Raw genomic sequence first — 25,710 nt, forward strand, 5'->3', positions numbered from 1 at the left:
AGAACATGTAGGAACATTAAAACAAGAATTCACAACACCCTAGAGCACTAAAAAAGTAATAGGTCCCATAGCACATTTTCTGACCACCTAATAGCCTACAACCATCACCCAACTTAAATAGAAACAGATCCAAAAATGCTAAAAACCCAGCCACAGCCTATACCAACATTAAAAGAACTAAAAAAAGACGAAACAAGCAGCTAAACCTACTCCCCCCCCCCCCCCCCCCCCACCACCACCGCCACCACCACGCACACACAGAAAGAGAGAGCGAGAAAGTAAACGAAATTCAAATTTGGCACGAAACTCACTTGAGAACAACTGAACACCAACGTGCACTGGACACACAACAGTAACATGTACACTGTATTCCATCATTTTTCGAGAGTGCATCCGGGATATTATTAACTCTTGCACCTATGTTTTGGCTGACAAGCTTTCAGTTACTCTCATGGAGACTCCCTTGCTAGGTTCGTAAAGCACTTTGCACTGTGGAGTAAAGGGGCATGTTCCAGAGATATCTGTAACAATATTGCTAGCGATACGCCACAGGCATGTCTGAAAGGTTGTCAGCGAAATATCGATACAACAGTTACAACATCGAGTGAACATATGTTCATTTCCTATTACTGTGAGAATGAAATTGCATACGGTAGGGAGGAGAAGAAAATCAGTTATAAAGCTGGAAGAAGAACAAATGTAGATCTATATCAAAGTTAATTGCCACGGAAGATATCTTGTAAACAATAAAGACGAAATGCGTTTTGCAAGAAAAATTTGTTTCATTCAGTGCGATATACAGATCTAAAGCAGTAATTATGAACATAATATTACAGACAACTGAGCGCAAGAGGACAACAAATAGCGATGTTCTAATACGTAAGTCATTACAATGGCACATAACAGTTTGCTGGATCTGTTTACATTAAATCAAACCTTTTTAATTTGTAACATGTTCTTTTAGTGTGCTCAGTGATGAAAAGCGGAACTGCCTTTTATTTTACGAGTTAGCTGAAACAAACCAATGAACATTATACCCTGAAGCGCCAACGAAACTGGTACAGGCATGCTTATTCAAATACTGAAATATGTAAATAGGCGGAAACGGCACTGCGGTCGGCAACGCCTACATAAGACAACAAGTGTCTAGCACAGTTATTAGATCGGTTACTGCTGCTACAATAGCAGGTTATCAAGATTTAAGTGGGTACGAACGTGGTGTTATATTCGGCGCACGAGCGATGAGACCCAGCATCTCTGAGGTAGCGATGAATTGGGGATTTTCCCTTACGGCAATTTCACGAGTGTACCGTGAAAATCAGAAATCCGGTAAAACATCAAATCTCCTACATCGCTGCGGCCGGAAAAAGATCCTGCAAGAATCTATGATGACTGAAGAGAATCATTCAATATGACGTAAGTGCAACCTGTTCACAAATTTATGTAGTTTTCAATGCTAGGCAATCAACAAGTGCCAGTGTGTGAACCATTGAACAAAACATCATCTATACGGGCTTTTGGAGCTGAAGGCCCACTTGGGTACCCTTGATGACTGCATGACACAAAGGTTTACGCCTCGCCTGTGCCTGTCAACACCGACGCTGAACTGTTGATGACTGGAAACATGTTGGCTGGTCAGACAGATCCTGTGTCAAATTGTATCGAGCAGACGATCATGTATAACCATATGAAGACAACCTCAAAAAACCATGGACCCTGCATGTCAGGAAGGGACAGCTCAAGATGGTGGAGGCTCTGTAATAATGTGGGGCATGTACAGTTGATGTGATAAAGGCACCTGATACTCTAGATACGACGCTGACAGGTGACCCATATGTAAGCATCCTGTCTGATCACCTGCATCAATTATGTCCCTAATGCGTTCTGACGGACTTGGGCAGTTCCAGCAGGACAATGCGACACCCCACACGTCCTGAATTGCTACAGAGTGGCTCCAGGAACGCTCTCCTGAGTTTAAACTCTTCCGCTGGCTACCAGACTCCTCAGACATGAACATTATTGAGCCTATTTTCTTGCGATGTGCTGTCCAGAAGGTATCTGCAGCCCCCCCCCCCCCCCACCCTGTGCCCTTATGGATTTATGGACAGCTGTGTTGGATTCGTGGTGCTAATTCCCTCCAGCACTACTTCATACATTAGTCAAGTTCATGCCACGTCGTGTTGCGGCACTTTTGCGTGCTAGCGGGGGTCCTGTACGATATTAGGCACGTATACCAGTTTCTTTGGCTCTTACGTGTACTATAGGGACCAACCAAATGGGGCAGTGCACCTGTTCAGACACTGGCCTCATACTCTGGATAATGGAGTTGGTCTGTACACCCATCCTGCTTTCGATTTTCTGTGGTTTTCCCTAAGGCAAATGCCTGGATGATTCCTTGATCGAGTCCATGGTCAACGAGGTGGTTGACCTAACCTACAAGACCAGCTGTCCTATCTTCATAAAGCATCTTATATACTCTGTGTATTGTATATTTTGAGCTATCTATTTGTATTGTGTCACCTCAACAGTTCCTATATCATTGTGAGATGAGCCTTGTTTAAGTAATCATAATGATAATAATAATATCTAACAAACAATACATGTCTCAAGTTTTTTTTTTTTTTGCAGAATCATGCTAGTTGTAAAAAGATATTTCCTACTCAGAAACTACAAAGAAGATCGTTCACATACAATTTATCGTCCCCCAAGAATAAATATATAAATCAAGTAAAAATATATATTCATGGCCTGACAGTAAAACACCATGACATACTGTCAAACCATAAAATCTGCAACAGCATGTGGCCTAGTTGAAGTCATAAAATTTTTGTGTGAGGAATCTGCTTTGGTAGGAAAAGAAACAATGAGGTTTTCTGCTGAAGGCACAGCACAAAACCATATTTAGTTGACAGACTGAGGCCAAAGTACGTGATGAGACTGACAATTCGAAAAATGTGATTATATCTATGTTTTAGCTGGCTTGATCGTCAAATAAGCAAACAGCAACAGTAAGAAATGAATAAGATACGAAGATATCGACAAATAGAGAAATGCAGCAGTGGATTTTTTATTTTTTTATTTATTGATTACATATTTCATTAATCTGTATTGTGATAAATCACAAGGATATGGAACGAGCCATTATTGCTTAATAGATATAATACATGTATATAAAATGACAAAAATGCACCATAGAATGATGGGGATTTTCACAGTTAAAATCAAATCAAAGGCATAGCTCAAATAACATAAAATAGCTACTGAAAAAGAAAATATAGTACATTGTCCAACAGTTGAGATGAGTTATAACAAAACACATTAAAATAAAGTTTTAAGAATATAAATACCAATCATTGCTTTATCTGCAGGTACTCATCAAAAGTGTAGAAGGAATTTCCCATTATGTGTTCTCTTAATTTACGTTTAGAAGTAGATAAGATATTAATGTGAACATTAATATCTGAAGGAAGAAAGTTGAAAATTTTTGTGACAGAATAATGAACACCTTTTTGCAAAACACTTAAATGTTTTAGATCCCTGTGTAAATCATTTTTTGATCCATCATCATGATCATGACATTCACTATTAGATTTTCAAAGAGACTGGTTATTAGAAACAAAAATCATCAAAGAAAATATGTATTGAGAGGTAACTGTTAACATTTGTAACTTGCGGAACAGATTACTGCCAGAACATCTTGGATGAACACCACTTATGATTCTCATAGCTCTCTTCTATGCAGTAAATATTGTTTTGGCTAAAGGCTGGTTACCCAAAATTATTATGCCATATGACATGATAGAATGAAAATAACCAAGCATAAGTTGGCACAGTGTGCCCTATATGTAGGTCTAGAATACGCACAGACCAGTTGCCACAGCACAGCATATATCTTGGCTGACTTACTTACGAGGAACTAAAATGAGTATGTTACAACTTGCATTCGACTGAAACTGACAGTTTCAATATGTCACGAACATAAATATTAGGCTACGCTACACATCAATGTGTTACTACAACTGTTATTTAGCATTCACATTCGTTGGCTTCACAACGAAATTATTGCCTTCCCCCAAAACTGCATCGCGGGCTAAGCAAAGGTCAGCTTGTCATCACAACCAAATCGAATGATTTCAGCTGTATACTGAATTTTGACATAGACGTCATACACAATGGTATTTCGCCTCTGAAACTTTTCTTTGTTTCTTCAGTTCGTGCAATTAATACGTAGAGATAAAAAGTTCAAGATCTTCTATTAAGTTTAGATATCAAACGATAAGTATTCACGGGAACTATGCGCCATTAACACAGAAGAGAAATTTGCCACGCCTGATGTAATATTTCTGTATCTCTCGTAAGCATCGTGTTCTTGAAATATCTTTGGCATATGATGTATCTTGCAATGAAGACGTTTGGTTAATGAACAGGCGGGAGACCAGCAAGGTGCAGACGATATTTGAAAATTGTGGAAATGACATTTGGGGTGACGTGTGCGATGTCATAAAATTTAGTCGTTATGTAAATCATCATTTCCAATTGTTATGTGTAAATAGTGCTGCTCATGGCACTGTCGCGTGTCATAAAATTCGATATGCTGTATTTACAGCATGTCGCGAAAAATTTGCAAGAGATATTTTCTAGGCATGGATTGTGTAAAGATTTTATGACCAAGAGGTGTCATTTTCAAATCTATAATCAACAGAAATGTGTGTGTTGTTGGTCTTTGTGTGTTCCGCAAATCCGAACGAGAATGTCAGATGTGGTGAAGAATATATCGAAGCCGAAGTTCAGTGACTTTTCAGAAAAAACTTTTCATGGTCCATTGATTTTTCTATCTGGCAGCCTAAGCACGATTGTTGCGCTCTGTGCTGAGCGGCATGATAACTTGCAAGGTAAACCAATTGTGTTTTAACTTACTATACGGTCTTGACAAGTCTCTCCTGTGTGCTATTCTAATACTTAAACCTTAATACAATGGGATAGTTATATTCTGGGCAACAACATTTGAAGAACGTTGTAGCTGCGAGCGAAGCAATTAAACTTCTTGTTAAGCGTCATAAGATTCCAGGATTCCGTAAGATTATGTCGCTGTACACTGGTCTTTAATACTGTTTACGTCAAATAAACAAAGCAAATTTAAAACGATCCCTCAACTACGCGAGCACAAAAGAAAATATAAAAATAATTTCTATGTCAGCTATGCATCCTTCTTTGACAATGAGAAGTTTGTAGCTTATAGTCAAAAGTTTGAAGTCTTTGTATGAAGTCAGTTGTGGTTTCTTTCTGAAACATTGCAGCGAGTACGTCACGAAAAATATGCTTTTGAAGGCAATATGAACCTGGGAAACTCAAAGGAATTGGACAAGATCAAGAACGTGACATACCGGACATAACAAGCCTTATATCGTGTTGTGTCGCTTGCATTCTGACAAATGAAAGCATCAACGTTACTATGTAAGGACTAAAACAACAAGGCAAAACACACACACACACACACACACACACACACACACACACACACACAGAGAGAGAGAGAGAGAGAGAGAGAGAGATGAAACAGCAACCACACTAGGGATAGCAGGACAAAATTATTTTGTATTCAAACAATGAGTTTTATTCCCAGCCTTAAGGAATAAATGTTCACACACAGACATTAATCAGGATACTGATATTTTCATATATATTAAGCAAAATATCGTGTTAGTGACCTGCGTGAAATACTTACCGGAGTGACTATGTGATTTTTGGTTCTCCGTATTTCAGTAGCAAGGTATGAAACTATGTTCGTTATAAATGTGCCAACAACTATACAATACATGTTAAATATTATGGTATCAATCAGTGGCAGTAGTATGCTTCAGTAAGGGATAATTTATTGGTAATGAAAAAACAGCAGTTGTATAGAATGACCACGTGAACTGGATTTCGAAGGCAGTTGACAAAGAGGTTGACACAGTGCGTACTCCACTAAAAAGTGATAAAGTAATGTTACACACATTGAAGGTAATAATGTTTGTAGTAGTGTATCCATAGAACGACATCCTCAACATTCAGAAACAGAAGTAGGCCTACAGTAGCCAATTGTAAAGCAGAGAACATACTTTGACACCTTTATTCTGTGACTCTTTTTGTGCCGTATTTGCATTATAAACATTTTTATTCTATCACTTATGATTAGGCCACTCTTTCATTCATATGTAGGCCAAGCTATATACAACTACACAGACAAAATATTTTTTAACTACTTGCTTTAACCTAGATAGTAAGTATGTTTGCACAAAGAACCTGCATATAATTAATTTTACGTATTACAATATTTTCTGGAAGCAATCTGAAAGTTGAGATTTTATCAGTAGGAAGTTACATTCAACCTTGATTGTCTTTTTAGATGACAATGATTGTAGTGCAGTTTGAATCATAGTATATTTCAATAGAATAGAATATTCTGCTTCAGGCATTATATTGCTGTCATAAATCTGACCTACAGAAGAAAACACTGGCTCCTTTGTTGTTTTCAAAATTTTTATTACGACATGCAAGTTTGTTTAAACAACTGATAAGGTTGTATTTTTTCTACTACAGTAAAATAAGGATCTGAGTCGTCGTTTTAGTCCACAGGTGAGCGTGCCATCCTCCAACTCCAGATCCTTAATTGTGCCATTTTGTCCCATGTGTGCTAGTACTGTGTAGAGAGATTCCTTAGTTCCTCATGAATAATGGTAGAAGTGCTGCCTCACTGTTATCAGGTGATGCTGCTGTGTATGGGATCAGTCCACATCATATGAAACGGAGAGTTGGTCATCAGTGTCGGAGAGTGATGTGGACCTGGAAAATGCCCAGTGGGCAGGACATTTATACGAGGATTGGAACTTATATAGTGGCAACTATTTATTCACAACCGATACAGAAGAGTTACATGTTTGAACCTGTTACTGCCCTTCAAAGTAGTCACCAGCATTGTGTAGAACCTGTTGCTTGGTTATAATTTGCTATTCTGCTCCTTTCTTTATTTACTTTCATGTGATTGGACTGCTCTGAAGAAAAAATGACTAGACTAACATAAAAAAGAACAACAACAAAGAATCGATGCCAAAGGTGCTGGAATCGCTAGATTCCAATACTAGTTGATTCCTGGACAACTGGAGATTATGGGAATCGTGCCATTGGAATCCGCACATGACACATCCCTAATTAAAATCAGCATGGATAATTTTTTTACTATAATTCCAGTTATTCTGAGTAAATATTAGTGCTATTGCTATTATTGCAAATAGTAGGCCTGGATGGAATTTTGAACGAGTGGCTGGTGATTTCAGATAATTCATGCAATTCTGTTGGTCGGTTAGTTAACTGGAATTGGACTACACTGGTCTGACAGCCCTTCAAGTCTGTCTGGTTGAATGAGAAGGCAACAGTTCATAGTTCGTGGAGATTTTAGTGTAGATTTTTAAAAAGATACAGACAGGAAAGATGAACAAGAATTATAATTTGGGTTTCCGTCAATAGCTGCAGATTCCCAAGAATAATTTATACACCAATTTCGTTTCACCATGATTTGAGACTTGTTGTTCCTGGGAAGCATCTTTCACTGCAATTCTCTGCACTGTGACCTGAGTTGGCCCAGAGCATAATTAAGGAATTGCAGACATTTCTTAGCTCCTAAAATGACTAAATCTGTTGGTGGCCTACAAACCTTGCCCATTTTTGTGTTTGACTAATTTCAGTAGTGAGTTTTCCAACTTGGGTGCAGCAAGATAGTGAGGCACTGATCAATAATACTTTTATAGAAAATGCTCAGACTGAAACAATTAATATGTACCCAGTTGCTAATGGACTATCTGATCGTGATGCACATTTAATGGCAGCTTACATTCCTGAGGCAGGTTCATACAAAGCAGTAAGACTTAACTGACATCGAAGCAACTAAGATTTGTTACTGGTAGGTTTGAACATCATGGAGGTGCTTTGGGAAATCAAATGGGAAACCTTGGAGGGAAAGTGACATTTTTTTCGAGAAACACTACTGAGAAAATTTAGAGAAGCCAACTTCCAAATAGTTCTACTGCCACCAATATATATTGTGCATAAGGACCATGAAGATAAGACACAAGAAATAAGGGCTCATGGGAATTTAAGGAGATGGGACTTGGATAAACTGACTAAACCAGAATTTCTACAGAGTTTCAGGGAGAGCATAAGGGAACAATTGACAGGAATGGGTGAAAGAAATACAGTAGAAGAAGAATGGGTAGCTTTGACGGTTGAAATAGTGAAGGCAGCAGAGGATCAAATAGGTAAAAAGACGAGGGCTAGTAGAAACCTTTGGGTAACAGAAGAAATATTGAATTTAATTGATGAAAGGAGAAAATATAAAAAAAAAGCAGTAAATGAAGCAGGAAAAAAGGAATACAAACGTCTCAAAAATGATTTCGCCAGGAAGTGCAAAATGGCTAAGCAGGGATGGCTAGAGAGCAGATGTAAGGATATAGAGGCTTATCTCACTAGGGTAAGATAGGTACTGCTTACAGGAAAATTAAAGAGACCTTTGGAGAAAGGAGAACCACTTGCATGAATATCAAGAGCCCAGATGGAAACCCAGTTCTAAGCAAAGAAGGGAAAGCAGAAAGGTGGAAGATGTATATAGAGGATCTATACAAGGGCGATGTACTTGAGGACAATATTATGGAAATGGAAGAGGATGTAGGTGAAGATGAAATGGGAGATATGATACTGCGTGAAGAGTTTGACAGAGCACTGAAAGACCTGAGTCAAAACAAGGTCCCCGGAATAGACAATATTCCATTGGAACTACTGTTGGCCTTAGGAGAGCCAGTCATGACAAAACTCTACCATCTGGTGAGCAAGATGTATGAGACAGGCGGAATACTCTCAGACTTCAAGAAGAATATAATAATTCCAATCCCAAAGAAAGTAGGTGTTGACTGATGAGAAAATTACTGAACTATCAGTTTAATAAGTCACAGCTGCAAAATACTAATGCAAATTCTTTACAGACGAATGGAAAAACTGGTAGAAGCCAACCTCGGGAAAGACCAGTTTGGATTCCGTAGAAATGTTGGAACACGTGAGACAATACTGACCCTACGACTTATCTTAGAAGAAAGAATAAGGAAAGGCAAACCTACATTTCTAGCATTTGTAGGCTTGGAGAAAGCGTTTGACAATGTTGACTGTAATACCCTAGAGCTTTCAAATTCTAAAGGTGGCAGAGGTAAAATACAAGGAGCAAAAGGCTATTTACAATTTGTACAGAAAGCAGATGGCAGTTATAAGAGTCGAGGGGTATGAAAGGGAAGCAGTGTTTGGGAAGGGAGTGAGACAGGGTTGTAGCCTCTCCCCGATGTTATTAAATCTGTATATTGAGCAAGCAATAAAGGAAACAAAAGAAAAGTTTGGAGCAGGTATTAAAATCCATGGAGAAGAAATAAAAGCTTTGAGGTTCGCCGATGACGTAATTCTGTCAGAGACAGTTTGGACCTGGAAGAGCAGTTGAACGGAATGGACAGTGTCTTGAAACGAGGGTATAAGATGAACATCAACAAAAGCAAAACAAGGATAATTGAATGTAGTCGAATTAAATCGGGTGATGCTGAGGGAATTAGATTAGGAAATGAGACACTTAAAGTAGTAAAGGAGTTTTGCTATTTGGGAAGTAAAATAACTGATGATGGTCGAAGTAGAGAGGATATAAAATGTAGATTGTCAATGGCAAGGAAAGCGTATCTGAAGAAGAAATTTTTTTTAGCATTGAGTATAGATTTAAATGTCAGGAAGTCATTTCTGAAAGTATTTGTATGGAGTGTAGCCATGTATGGAAGTGAAACGAGGACGATAAATAGTTTGGACAAGAAGAGAATAGAAGCTTTTGAAATGTGGTGCTACAGAAGAATGCTGAAGATTAGATGGGTAGATCACATAACTAATGAGGAAGTATTGAATAGAATTGGGGGGAAGAGGAGGTTGTGGAACAATTTGACTAGAAGAAGGGATCGGTTCGTAGGACATGTTCTGAGACATCGAGGGATCACCAATTTAGTATTGGAGGGTAACGTTTAGGGTAAAAATTGTAGAGGGAGACCAAGAAATGAATACACTAAGTAGATTCAGGATGTAGGCTGCAGTAGGTACTGGGAAATGAAGAAGCTTGCACAGTATAGAGTAACATGGAGAACTGCATTAAACCAGTCTCAGGACTAAAGGCTACAACAACAACAACAACAACAACAACAACAGCGTGGAGGCAACAAAGTCTTTTTTCCATCACTCTAATTGCGAGTGGAACAGAAAAGAAATGACGAGTAGTGGTACAGGGTGCCCTCCACTATGCACTATATGGTGGCTTGTGGAGTATCTATGTAGATGTAAGCTATATTAATGAGAACAGGATACAGTGCTTTAAGAGTAAGTTCAAAGCATTGGCATGGATTAAATTTCGTGTAGGAGGAACAAGAAAATTTCTGTAAAGGACAGAATAATTGAAGATCTGATGTTACTGTAATATTTTAAGGTAAGTCATTAAATGTCCAGAAATATGCATATGCTAATAGGATTAAAATTGTATTGAATAATGTCAAATGGGAGCCAGGACAACTGGTCAGAGTACAGGGTGCTGTAACAGTTAAATTAAATGACAAGATTCTGGCTGATAATTCACAAGTTGTGAGTACTTTTAACAATCATTTTCTATATGTAGCAACAAAAATAGGATTAAATGGTTCGGTCGAAGGGGAAAAAAAAAGAAAAACACAATAGAATATATTAAATATGTCATTCCACAAAACTTTAAGCAACTACAAGTAGCACCAACAGCCCTCACTGAAATTGACAGAATTATAAAAATTCTAAAAAACAAAAGCTCATATGCTGCTGAAGGAATTTCAGATAAAACTCTTAAAAGAATTGTAACTTAATAAATAATGTCCTTAGTAATACATGTAAACCATCTCTGGCACAGGAAATTTCTCCAGAAAAATTAAAAAATCCCATCGTTAACCACTTTACAGGAAATGTGACAAGGAAGGCTAAATAATTATCATCCAGTACCTTATGACATCTGTTTCAAAAGTATTCGAAAAAGTAATGTACCCCAGAGTAGTCCCACGAGTAAGTGGAAACAGTATACTTAGAACACCATAGTCTGGGTTTCAGAAGGGTTGCTCAACTGTGAATGCTATTTCTACATTCACCCAACAAATATTACAAGCCTTAAATAACAAAAATCACCAGCTGAAATTTTTTGAGTTTTCCGAGATGGTTTGATTGTGCAGACTATGTTACACTCTTAGAAAAACTTAAGTTTTATGAGATGATAGTTGGTTTGAACAATAATTCAGGCGAATGCAGTAAGTTGTGCTAAATAATTTAGACAATGTTGGAAACATAGAAAATGTTAGTTAGTGGGGAGAATTCACTAAAGGAGTCCCAAAGGGTGTTCAGTTTTGGTTCCCCTCCTACTCCTCATGTTATATATCTAATGACCTTTCCCGTAACATTCAACAAGCAGAGCTGGTACTGTTTGTGCATTATACTAGTGTTGTAATGAGAGAGAAAGCAATAGAAGAAGTAGTTAATGATGTTATTCAAAGAATTATTAAGTGGTTCCCTGAAAATGAGCCATCCTTAAGTTTGAAAGAAGAAAAAAAAATTCAAGCCTGTACAACAGACAAACATTCGACTAAATAACATTAAATACGGTAGAATGCTCCAAATTTTTGGGTGCACCTATTGATGAAAAATTGAGTTGGGAGGAGGACACGTCTGATCCTCTGATCTTCTCAAACGGTTAATATGAGGTACTGTTGGTTTTCATATAATTGCTAGTGTTGGAGATAAAGGAATCAACCTCCTGATTTATTTTGCACATGTCTTATGGAATAATTTTCTGGGGTAGCTCATCACTGTGAAAAAAACTATTGATTGCACAAAAGTGAGCAATAAGAGTAATATGTGGTGTTCACCCAGAGCCATTATGTAAGTACCTCAAGGGGTAGGCATTTTCAGTGCACCATTACAATACACATATTCATTAATGTAATTCATCATAAATAATCCACCACAATTTGGGAAGAGTAGTGAAGTCCACACCTGCAACACTAGAGGGAAAAAGTTACCATTATTAACCATTATTAAAAGCTGCCAGTAGCTCAGAAAGGTGTTCAATATGCAGCCACAAAAAGCTTTGATCATCTGACTAATAACACAAAATTTCTGACAGGTAGCAAAGCAAGTTTCAGATATAAGCTAAAATCATTTGTCCTGGACAGCTTCTTGTAATCCACTGACGAGTTTCACTTTGAAAACTGATAGCCTGAGTCTAATGGAAAAATAGTGTTTTCAGTACTGTTAACACTAAATGTGCGTACATATTCTGTAAACTGACTCATTTGACATAATTGTGATAAAAGAACTTTTCAAATCATAGTACAGTCGTTAACATACAACATGAACTACTATGGACCCAACACACTTTGTTGGGGCACATCGGAACTTACTTCTACGTTTGCTGATGACCCCTCAGCCAAGGTAACAAACTGCATCCTCCCTGCCATAATCCATTAACATATTTTACGTGATATCACACATGGTCACGGTTTTTGTAATAAGCATTGGTGTGTTACTGGGTCAAGCAACACTCTACTTGACTGCCTTGACCCGTGGCATTCAGGATGCCATGTGAGAGAAAAGTGCAAATTGGGTTTCATGAGATTAATATTTTTAGAATCCTTGCTAGTTAGCTTGGTGAAGATCATTACATTTGAGCTCATATGTTCTAAGATTTTACAACAGAGATATATCATACATATTTAATGATAGTTTTGTGATTCACTTCTGATACCCTTCTTGAGGGTAGATTTGACATGAATACTTTCCTCAGATTAATGACTACAATTTTTTATTTGAGGGACTGACAGTAGTATATTATGGTGAGAAGAGGAGGCTGACTTGGCCACATAATCTGTATAGAAGGTAATAGGGGTTTCATACAGCCCTGGAGCTTTGTTCAGTTTTAGAAATTTCAGCTATTTCTCAACACCAATGACATATCCATTTCACTCGCCTTTGCAGTCATGCTCGAGTCCGGGTCTTTACTTCTGTACTTTCCTTTGTAAAGGAACATTTACTCTAAATTTCAGTTCCAGTGTCATCAGTGAGTGTCTGGACATTAACTTCAATGCCACTGACAGAACTTACATATGAACAAAATATACTTGGATATTGTGAGAGATCTTTTGATAAGACTCTGCTATGGTAGTCACTGAGGGCCTTACATGTGCCCTCATTACAGCTAAATGGGCTTCATTTAGCCTCTCCTTGTCTATAACTGTATGCTTTGTTTTACACTTTTCATGTAGTAATCACTGCTTCTTTAGAAGTTTCTTTGCAGTTATTGTGTTCTGTGAAGGATCCCTCACATAATGAACTGTTCTACTTGGTTCTATCTGTTCCATTCTCAGCTATACTTTTACATTAGAGAAACGGTTCTTCTGTATACTTTCTCTGTGCTCCTCCTTGAGATATGGCCTGACTGCTTCTTTCTGGAGCATACTCAACATGGAAATCTTCCTAATTTTTATAACTGCCCTTAGTACTTTTAATAATTGTTGTTGCTACAGCTGCCTCTTGGGCACTGATACCAATTTCAATATGTCCATCCTCAGAGAGGTCAGAGCTATTAGTTACAACTAAATCTAATATATTACCATTATAATTGTGCTTCCAAATTATCTGTCCTTGGTAGTTTTCACAGAAGGCATTTAGTAATGTTTGACAAGGTTTCTTGTCATGCCCACGACCTGCAAAACTGTAATTCTATAAAAGGTCAGCTGTCATGTAATTATGTAATTCAGACATTAGTTGTAGTGCCTTTTTGAGTGTATACATAAATCAAAGTGTGTGTGTGTGTGCGTGTGTGTGTGTGTGTGTGTGTGTGTGTGTGTGTGTGTGTGTGTGTGTGTGTGTTTGGGGGGGGGGGGGGGGTTGTATGTAGGGGTACTTGTTATTATTTTGTTTTGTTTTATTTTCTCTTATACAAACTGATTATTTGTTTCAGAGAAGTATGCATTCAGAGCTGTTAAGTATGGTAACTTGCAGGAAGTTAAAAGGTATCACATCATGAAATATTTGTAGAATACGTATTAATTCTTTATAATTTACAAATCTTTTATCACAGTTGAGTATGTGTGTGCAGGCTGATATCTGAAGGCCTGGATGTGAATCGCCGACATACACTTGGATGGACATTGTTGCATACTGCTGCCATCAATGGTTGGGTAGACGTGGCACGGCTTCTCTTGCAGTCTGGTGCAGATCCCAATGCCGGAGATGAATTTTTTAGTGCCTATCGCACTGCTCTTGAGAAAGGGCTGCACACAGTGGATGGTAATCAGTCTTTTTCCTTCTGTAAACAGCATAATTTTATTTAACTAAACAATAGAAGATCCAGGATGGAATGTAACAATATTGTGAAAAGGAAATTTGCTACTCACCATATAGTGGAGATGCTGAGTCACAGATAGGCACAACAAAAGGACTGTCACAAACAAATAAAGCTTTCAGCCATTAAGGTTTGTGTGTGTGTCTATTGTTGACAAGGCCTTAATCGCCGAAAGCTTTATTTATTTCAGACAGTCTTTTTGTTGTGCCTATCTGCGACTCAGCATCTCTGTTGTATGGTGAGTAGAAACTTTCCCATTTCATAATATTTTTAATTTTATTTAAATGATTTAGCAGGCATTTAGTAACTAGTGAACCTCGTGTAACCTGTATTTGAGTATTTTTCATGTTGTTTTGTAGTATATATTTGTAATTATAACTAATTGCTATTATTACATTGTGGGAGCATGTGTGTTGTGATATCCAGTATGGAATGTAATATGTATATGAAGGTAGATCACTTCAGGCCAAATAGGCAGATAGCACAAAAACTGTTGTTATGAGGCATGTTAGTGTGTAGCACTGAGATAGGTGCCACAGCAGTTAAAATGCCAGACTTGCATTTGAGGAGTGGGCTGCAGATTCTCTTCTGCTCTCCAGATTTAGATTTTCTCTAGTTTCCAAAACTAGGAGTCCTGGGGTATGCATATTACTTGTCATATACAGAAAGAATTTGAGGACAACTAGGTCGGCGCAGTAGCTCTCATACTAGTGTCTGAAGAAAACATACTTCATGAAGAGATTAAAGTTATGGTATACAGATGCTTCATCTGACCATACATTTCACCACCTGTGGGATGCATTTGTTGTTACCAATGTGCTAGGACTGGTGCACATACAAAACTGTCTACAGACACAGTATTGGATAGTGATGTGCCAATTAACAGTGCCAACAATCGCTCCAGTGCTTAAATTGCCCAGATCTACATTCTCTTTTGTAAAGAAAAGAAAATCCAGGAATTCAAAACACTTGATCACTTACCATACTCTGAAGCCCATTCAAAATAAAAATTACTTCATCTATTACCAATGTCACAGATTTTCACAACCACTACAATAGGTATGCCCCATGCCTTGACCCAAGAACTGATTCTCAAACCCATGTTTGTCCAAGGAAAAGGCAGTTGCCTTCCTCAGACACTAATTACAGGATACCACTGCACATTCTTCTGCTGGTGTAGCTGTAGGCTCATTAGAGGCCTAGTCATTTTCTGTCTTAGAAACATGACCTGAAAACCCCTAACGAGACTTCAAACTTTACAAATAGAAGAGGAGCAGATAGAGATAAAAAGATGTCTATATTAAAAAGTAATTATATGGTACCAATCGATGTGGTTCCCCCTCCCCTCCTCTTTCCTCGCAGTGGCAGACACATCCATTAATATGCCATGCCATGTTATAGTGACATAACTTCAAGTATATGAGAAATCCGCAGAAGCAACACACATTGAACTATTGTCACTGGAATGTAATCAGTTGACTTTGATAATGACAACACACCAATAATAATGAAGATTCTAGAGATCAGCAGATGTGCCAAAGGTTGCCTCGACTTAGAGAGGAGTGTTACAGCAATTCAGTGTAGTTCTTTGGCTTTTCTTACGTGACTTCACAACCAATCATTTCTGAAGCAGAATCTCAGGTTAATTTTTAACTAAACACCTCTGAACATTTCTTTCCATCAGTGAATAGTTCAACTTCTCCCCCCCACCCAAACCCCCAACTATTGTTATTAAGAATTCCCTGAATGTTTCAGTAATTCCTTGACCCCTGCAGGCCCAGGGGATAGAAAGGGCCCGAGGTATTCCTGCCTGTCAAAAGAGGCAACTAAAAGGAGTCTCACATGTTTCAGCCTTAATGTGATGGTCCCCTGTAGGGTTTATACCTCCATTTTTCAAAATTTTCCTGAAGACCAAGCCAATTGAGGAAGTGTACCATACATGGTGCATCATGTCCATCGTGCATTGAGATCTTTAGCCCACTTTCTCATCGTGGCATTGCAGTCCCACTCATCCTCCATCTCTTAAGCGAGGACACCTTTCCGTGTGCATTTTCCTCCTCCCACTATGCAGTGTCGCTTTCTGTGCCGATGTTGACTGTGGAATTCTTTGCAGCTGATATCCAGCACGGTAGCCAGTCCATTGTGGTGGGGCTGCCATGTACTCTGTTGGTTGTAGCCCCCTGACTACACAGGGATTGATCTGCTGATGACTGCACTGTTAACTCCCCTTGTATGCCAAGGGGTAGATGCCCGTCACCCTGGGCCATCAGGACTCCCGGCAATGGCCATCGTGCCAGGTCTCCTTTGCTGTGGCTGGGTTGCGCCTGTGGGGAGGCCCCCTGGTCGGAATGGGTCTCTTGCTGGTGGTCTGTCACCAGCAGCCTCTAAGTGGGCAAAGTCTAACTTTAATGCTAAGAAATATGACCCCAAGTCATTCCCCTCCCTGACCACACCATGGGAGGAATGCCAGGCTAAGAATGGCAGCAAACCTTATTCACCCCTGTACCTCGTATGTACGAGAACAGATGGGGACTACTTAGTTTCGATGAAGCTATAGTTTTTTGCATATCATTTAGAGGACCAGTTCGGGTAAGTGGAGGGCTTGTCCAAAATGCGGTCAGAGTTAGTCTTGATAAAAACCACATCATCTGCCCAATCACAAGCATTACTCGCTTTTGACAAGCTGGGGGATGTTTCCATTAACACCGCGCCTCATAAGAGCTTAAATATGGTCCAGGGTATTACATTCCACGGGGACCTTCTTTTGCAGTGTGATGATGAGCTGCGCGCCAACTTAGAGCAATGAGGAGTTCATTTCATGCTACATGTAAATCAGGGTCTGAGGGATAACTAGGTTGCCATCGGTGCTTTCATCTTGGCCGTCAAGGATGACACATTATCCAAGAACGTCAATGTGATGTCTACCTCTGTGATTTCAAGCCATGTATCCCTCCCCCATTGCAGTGCTTTAAGTGCTGGAAGTTCAGCCATATGTCTTTCTGCTGTACTTCCAGCATCACATGTCGAGATTGTGGATGTCCATCCCATCCCAATACTTCATGTGACCCACTAGGGACTGTGTCAACTGCAGAGACCATCATTCCCCTTGCTCACCAGACTGCAACAAGATTTTATAGTGAGAAAGAAAAATCATGGAATACAAGACCCTGGACCAACTGACCTACACTGAAGCCAAGAGGAAATTTGAGTGCCGACATCCTGTGAGAAGCCGGGAGACTAAACCTGCTCCCTTGATGGTAGGGGGAACTTCCCTCCCTGTTGCTCCTGCATCACTTACCTTGGCAGCACTGTCCCCCCCCCCCCCCCCCCCCCCCCCAACTATTTGGGATACCAGCCCTACTTCTCAGCTGGGGAAGCGTAAGTATTCTTCAGCTCCTCTCGCTAGAAAGGGGTCCCTTAAGTCACTGCTTTCCCAGTTTTCTGCTAGTAGATAAGATGACACCCGCCAGTGGCTGAAGCACCCAAAAGCAGCTGGTCATAGGGCTCCACGATCATCCTCAGTCCTGGAGACTGAATCAGCGAAGCCCTCCCAGCCACAGAAACCCGAGGTTCAGTGAGAGAAATCCAGATAGAAGACCCCCAAGACCAAAGGAATTGTGGTGGCACCCACACCACTGCTGCTTACAAGCTCTGCGTCTGATGATGTGAAAATTCTGGTGCCCGCTGACGACCTAGATCTCGCCAGACTCTCAGACAGAATCGATACAGCCTTTTCAGGGAATAAGTCAGTGGCAGCAGGTGACCCTGAGGTGTAGACTGCCTCATTGAGGGTTTCATGTCTTCCCAGTCTCACGATCATGTCATCCTCCAGTGGAATTGCGGCGATTCTTTCCACTGCCTGGCTGAGCTATGGCGACTGTTAAGCTTTACACTTGCTGTCTGCATTGCCCTCCAGGAAACCTGGTTCATGGCAATGCAAACCTTTGCCCTTTGTGGCTACAGAGGATATTAAAAGAACTGTAACGAATATAATAGTGTGTCAGGTGGAGTTTGCATTTAACACGCGATCTAGTGTCTGTATGTAGTGAACCTGTGCCCCTTCAAACTCCTCATGAAGCTGAGGCTGTCAGGATACAGACGACACAGGAAATAACTGTCTCCCTCCAGACAGTGTGGTACCCCTGAATGCATTGACTGCTTGATTGATCAACTCCCTAAACCTTTCCTAATTTTGGGAGATGTTAACGCCCATAACCCCTTGTGGGGTATCACCACGGTTACTGGCCATGCCAGAGATGTCGAAAATTTATTGTCCCAACTGTATCTTAAATACTGGGGCCACCACACATTTCAGTGTGGCTCCTGGTAGCTACTCGGGCACTGATTTATCAATTCGCAGCCCAGGACTCCTCCCATCTATCCACTGGAGAGCACATGACATCCTGTATGGTAGCGACAACTTCCGCATCTTCCTGTCACTTCCCCGACGTCATGCCCACGGACGCCTACCCAGGTGTGCTTTAAACAAGGCAGACTGGGTAGCCTTCACCTCTTCTGTCACCATTGAATCTAACCCACGTGGTGCCATCGATGTAGTGATTGAGCAGGCCACTACAACAATAATTTCTGTGGCAGAAAACACGATCCCTTGTTCTCTATGGTGCTCCTGGTGGAAGACAGTCCCTTACTGGTCACCAGAAGTCGCTGAGGCAATTAAAGAGTGTCAGCGAGCTTTACAGTAACATAAGTGGCGCCCTTCCCTGGAGCACCTAATACCCTTTAAACGGCTCCGTGCCGGTGCTCACCTGCTCATAAAATGATGGAAACAGGAGTGTTGGGAGAGGTACGTGTCAACCATTAGGTGCCATACATCACTTTCCCAAGTCTGAATGAAGATATAGGTCTTTTTGGTTACCAGACCCCAACAGGTGTTCCTGGTGTTAAAATAAATGACATGCTTTCTACTGACACAAACACAATTGCCAAGCACTTTGCTGAACACTATGCTTGAGCCTCTGCATCGGAGAACTACCCCCCAGCCTTTCACACCCTCAAATGGTGGATTGAAAGTAAAGTCCTCTTGTTCACTACATGCCACAGTGAACCCTATAATGCACCATTTACAGAGTGGGAGCTCCTCAACACCCTTGCACATTGCGCGACACAGCTCCTGCGCTGGATCAGATTCTCAGTCGGATGATTAAACATCTCTCGTCTGACTACAAATGATATATCCTCGTCATCTTCAACTGGATCTGGTGTGATGGCGTCTTTCCATCACAATGGCGGGAGAACACCATCATTCTGGTGCTAAAACATGGTAAAAATCCACTTGTGGATAGCTATCGGCCCATCAGCCTTACCATTGTTCTCTGTAAGCTGCTGGAACATATGGTGTATCGATGGTTGGGTTGGGTCCTGGATTCAAGGGGCCTACTGGCTCCATGTCAGGGCAGCTTCCATTAGGGTCACTGTACCACTGATAATTTTGTGTCCCTCGAGTCTGCCATCCGAACAGCCTTTTCCAGACGCCAACACCTGGTTGCAGTCTTTATTGACTTACCTAAAGCATATGACAAAACCTGGCGACATCATATCATTGCCACATTGTAGGAGTGGGGTCTCTGGGGCCCCCTCGCGATTTTTATTCAAAACTTCCTGTCACTCCGTACTTTCCATGTCCAAGTTGGTGCCTCCCATAGTTACCCCTGTATTCAGGAGAATGGCATTCCACAGGGCTCCGTATTGAGTGTATCTCTATTTTTAGTGGCCATTAATGGTCTAGCAGCAGCCGTAGGGTTGTTGGTCTCCCCTTCTCTGAATGCAGATGATTTCTGCATTTCGTATTGCTCCTCCAGTACAGGTGTTGCTAAGTGGCGCCTACAGGGAGCCATTCATAAGGTGCAGTCATGGGCTCTAGTCCACAGCTTCCAGTTTTCAGTTGCAAAGTCGTGTGTCATGCACTTCTGTCAGTGTCATACCATTCATCCAGAACCTGAATTTTATCTTAATGATGATCCACTCACTGTAGTGGAGACGTATAGATTCTTAGGACTGATTTTCGATGCCCGATTGACTTAGCTACCTCACCTTTCACAACTTAACCTGGAGTGCTGGCAGCACCTCAATGCTCTTGGGCTTTTGTCCATTGTAATATTTGTTGGCCTCCTGCCGTTCTTCTGGTTCTTCAGTTTTTCCTTTTTTCCTGTGATTGTGTCATACATCATCTTTGTTTTCCTCTTTCCCTTGGGTACTTGTTCTACTGGGAACAAGGGTATGATGACCTCACAGATTGGTCCCCCCACCCCTTCCCATTTTTTAAACCAACCTACCAATCAGTAATTCCTTGACTTTTCTAGCGATTTCAACTTCCATGAGAATTCCCCATTTCACCATTTTTTAGAAATGTCACCACTGCTGATGAACATTGCCTCACAACTCAGTAATATTGCATGTTTAGGCCTAATAGAAACCACACAAATATAGAAAGAGCATCAGGCAGTATGTGCACAATAGCCCACACTCCACGTTGTGGTGTCTGGAGTTTTTGAAGCCATTACAATAGATATTATATGAAATCGCACTTGAGTGCAGCATGTGCACAGTAAATCAAATAAATCACAATATCTCAAATTGCACTTGAGTGGGGCATCTGCATATTATGTGAAAGGATTAGGAACACCAGCTGCAAGAAGGTAGGGTGAGTAGTCTCAGATATTTATTTTTAGAAACAACAGTGCCTTTGGACCATGATATTCAAATACAATGTACAAATTAGTTTTACTCATGAAAAAGGAAATTATAATTAGCCCTTTATCAATTACAAGATTCTCCAGTTCATTACCAAGGTGTTTAAATCTTGTTTGCTATAAGACAAATGGAACTGGCAGACTTACTTAGATCATAAGTGTAGTTCATTTTTCCTTTCAGTTATCAAGCTGCTATTGTGCAGAAGACTTTCCGCAGATGTCTGCCAGCATCTAGGTAGTATCATAGCGTCAGTGTGTGAGATGTGTCTGGCGGTGGCCAGAGCTAGATGTGTCCAGCATTGGCAGCACAACAGAACATGGTCAGGAGCCCAATTTCATCTCTCAACCCTTGCCACCTGGATAACAAGTGTCTTCTTTCTTGTCTCGAACACAAGTGTCCCTTCAAGGTGATATCTTTGTGTTCTCCAGAGGTATGTCCCTGGCTGTGGCTCGCTTAAATTGTTCTTCTGGCCAATGAAACTATTTTTCACCATCTATGTGAAATATTATTGTAATGCCCACAGTTTCCGTGGCTATACAACCACACACAACAACATTTTCAACTGTATAAGGTCCTTGTAAAAGTGAAAAATTTTTAAATTCCTTCACTGCATACACAGCATGTCACCAGTTAAGAATAGATATCCTGTTTGCTGTCTGTCACAGTGTCCTCCTCCTCCTCCTCCTCCTCCTCCTCCTCCTCTCCCTCCCACTCCAAGGTCCCCCTGCACTTCAGCATCATTCCCACATTTCTCTTGGCAGGAGAGCACATGCATGCACTAAAAAGGCTTTTATAACAGTATCCCTTGTCTTGTACAGTGCTAGCATCTTTATCTCCAGTTACACACAGTGTCTGAATCCCTACCCCTTCTATTCTTTGCAACAGCACAGGAAAACATTCTGTCATACGCTTCGCCACAAGGACTTGGGCTTTACACTATTTGTAAAATCCTTTGCTCCCCTTTTTTATGCAGCAGTCTTTGACTTACGGACCTCATTCATCTGCCACTCTCATACGGTAAACACACAACAGTTGTATCATTAACTTATATGATACCATTAACTACAAATGCTGTGTGTTCATACACGAAATTAACCTCCCTTTCATAAATATGCCCCCATGCCACAAAATACTCCCTCATGTTTCGTACATTGAAGATGCCATCATTTCTCCTTCCCTCTCCTAACATGTGGGTGTTTGGCACAACAACTTTTTCTACTGTATAAGGCCCAATCTACAAGTGATGATTGTGAAAGTGTTCTTCTGCTAACTGCTTGTTCCACTCTTCTGTCAGCCTTCTGTAGTGTACCGAACGTTGTGGGTGGACTGGGGGCGAGGTTTCTGCCTCTTTCGTCTACACCTGCCTCTACCTCCCACATGGACAGTTGTTGCCAGGTCCATATTTTCAGGTCCATTGTGGAATGCATTACAACCTATAGTGAACAAATGTCACTGAATACTGATCGTGAAGCAGTAGCTGTTGGAGTCCACTGAACTATCATGTTAAGTGTGTCGTATGTATCTTCCACCTAGTAGAAATTCACAGTTCCAAAATATTAAACAGTTGATGCAACAATTACTCATGCATTTCATTATCTCAGGCTATTTTAAAGCCCACATCTTTTGTGGGCCAGTGCAAATACACACATCAGAGACAGATTATTGAAAATTCCCAAATGAACTATACATTCTGCTATTGAAAAATGGGGTGCTAACACACTTTAGTGTTGCAGACGGTACTTTCTGTGCCTTTTATCATGCATTATGTAGCTCAAACCTAGCACAAATGATGTAACAGCATGCTTATTATGATGTGTGTGATAGGACCCATCATCATCTTGTCCCAACTTTGTAACTTGACCGGTAGCTGCCACATAGTGCTTTGAAATGAGCCAAATGCCAAACATATGCTTCTGCTGCTAAAATCGTGCTGAACCAAACCGAGCTGTGCAAGATGCTATGAATACCAGTATAAAAGCAGTTAAAAACTGCTACACCTTAAAATGTAGTGAAGTCGAGCACGTCCACTTGCTCTGATACCACTTGTAATATTTTTGCTAGCAAGTTTTTAGTACTTTTATATAGATGAACTTTTCATTACTAAGCAATTTTTCAGTCAGTTTAGGACCATCTTAAGGCCACATTTTTCTTTTTTTTTCTGTGTCCAATAGTGGTTGGAAATGCCAAACTTCTGTTACAAAATCGAATTTCTCTGATCCTTATTGTTTAAAGTAAAATTTAAATTTGTTTGACAACTACAGGATAAATATTCTGTGTAGGAACATTTTACTTAAAGAAGTATTCGACACTTAAGACTTATAAGAATACGTACGCTCAAAATTCTGACCCTGCCAATAAGTATCTTATTAAGACTTTACATTTCTCATTTTAATGACATAGTTTTTTTCCATATGATAATGTAGCCTTCATAAATGTGTCTGTAAGTTGCATGTGAGTGCAAAATTTTTGTAATGTAAGCCATGCAAAAATTAAAGTATTATCATTTTGTCGTGATATATTTTTTCTGTCTTTAAAAGGGTATATGATTACTGAGAAAGTGTGTTAGTTAATACAATATTTCAGAAATAAAATTTATTTTCTAAGAATTTTGACTGTCTGTGTTACAAAGTGTGGGAAAATTTATGCATTTAATAATCTCACAATAAACAAAGAACCCAGTATTAAAGCCATTTGAAAAAACTTATACATTTAATAAACAAAAAACTTGGTTTCTAAGTGTGTATATAAGTTTTTGTATAGTTTCTGTCTTTTGTATCATTATTAGAAATTCTGTTAGTCAATATTTTAAAATTTTGCAAATAGTATGTAGAAAATTTGTCAAATAAGTCTAGGCACCATGAAAAATACAAATCATTCATTAGCAGCTGGTCTGTCAGTCTTCGCTACTCAGTCAGTATCAAGCAATTTGTGTTCAGACAGCCAAAGTCAGACTCTCCCCAGTTGTAGTTATGTGCTCTAAGTTGTCGCCATGTCACCAGCAGTCATGTATTCATAATCAGAGTGTCACTGGCAGTTCCCACTCATAACATGGTTAAACATTATTGATATGTATTTTTGAAGATTAATTAACCATGTGAACTGCAATCTGAGTAGATTGTGATAGAAATTTATATTGACTGTAATTTAAATGTTGGAAATATTGGAACAGTAACTTACAACCTCCCTCTTCTAGAACCTTAAGTCCCAGTTTATTCCCAGGTGGTCCAAAAAACTAGCTTAGGTAATTAAATAGAGAAGATGGCCCCTTGAACACTGTAGGAGACTCCCCCTCACTATCAGCTTATGATTCAAATTAAAAATAGTGAAAGCATAGTATCTTAAAAAATAGAAAAAGTTACATGTCTTCAATGACTGCATGTACCACAAACCACTCAAGTGTACACATATTAAGGCACATAAATAGATAAATACTCCTCGCCAGCTAAGATCAATCAAGTGACAATGATAGTCAATGAAGTCCTCTTGAGTGATCCCCATTAAGTCACTGAACTCCTAAAGATGCATTATGCAGAAATTTGCCAGATTTCATATGTCACGGAACTGTAGTAGGATGTAATAACTCTTCCTTCTGCACCTTGAACTTAGAAACATACAACACGCTTTTATATTAATTCAGGATTTAACAACACAATAGCAAAACGTAGAGGGATGTCACTAGGGGCAGAATGATACAATACAAGATGCTCCCACACATCTGTAACAATAGGAAATCATGAATACTATCAGTATTGAACAAGATATCGCAAGAACGAATTTTTCCTACCTAATGGAAGGAAAGTAAAATTATACCAATTTTAAATCCTAGCAGAAACACTCACAGTATCAACAGTTACAATTATTAACTGATCAAGTTAATGGCAGCACTGTGCAAATTATTGGACTGGGTGGTTAATAAAACCATTCCAACAACTCTAATATAGACATTTACCATCACTTCTTTGTGGCTAGTTCCAATGAGCCTGATCCATTGTTGATCACCTTCTGTATTGGGGATTTGCAGTCAAAGAGCTTTTTGTGCATCATTTACACAATACTGCATTATCTATGGGCTTACAAAAGGCTTGTGACTCTACATGGAGGCAGCACATCCTGACCACTGCCCAAATTGGTCTTCCATTGGCATTGGATCAGTCCTTAACAATCTATGTGAACAAGAAAATAGAATAGCCCAGTAGTCTGTTTCAAGTATTGCCCTTTTCACCATTGCAATTAACAAAATTGTGAATGGTACTGATCCTAATGTTTTATTGGTGCTGCATGTCAATGATCTTTGCATCTATTACAGCTCCACATCACTCTGTTCCTTTCAATGTCATAACCAAATGGCTTAATGTAGAACACTGCAACGGGTCAAAAATCTGAGGCACTGTATGTCATTGGTGAAGTCTCTGTTTTTGGATTTTTGTTAATCCAGATATTTTCACCAAGAGTCAGAATATGCTCTAACATCTGAATTTGTTTCCTGGTGTTACTGCTAGATAGAAAGCTAACTGCAGTGCCACAAACCAAGCAGCTAAAGACTA

The 25,710-nt window shown here is 39.8% G+C and overlaps 1 protein-coding gene across 1 annotated transcript in view; it reads left to right on the forward strand.

Annotated features, from left to right (window-relative positions):
- The first annotated feature begins 4,111 nt into the window (after nucleotides 1–4,111).
- LOC126278184 (caseinolytic peptidase B protein homolog) overlaps nucleotides 4,112–25,710 on the forward strand; it is a 73,390-nt gene continuing 51,791 nt past the window's right edge. The window contains exons 1-3 of the mRNA XM_049978095.1: nucleotides 4,112–4,892; nucleotides 14,072–14,123; nucleotides 14,210–14,400. Of these exons, the coding sequence (XP_049834052.1) occupies nucleotides 4,562–4,892; nucleotides 14,072–14,123; nucleotides 14,210–14,400 (574 nt within the window). The 5' untranslated portion in view covers nucleotides 4,112–4,561. The remainder of the gene's footprint in view (nucleotides 4,893–14,071; nucleotides 14,124–14,209; nucleotides 14,401–25,710) is intronic.

Source organism: Schistocerca gregaria, chromosome 6 (assembly GCF_023897955.1).
Source record: "Schistocerca gregaria isolate iqSchGreg1 chromosome 6, iqSchGreg1.2, whole genome shotgun sequence".
Taxonomy (NCBI): Eukaryota; Metazoa; Arthropoda; class Insecta; order Orthoptera; family Acrididae; genus Schistocerca; species Schistocerca gregaria.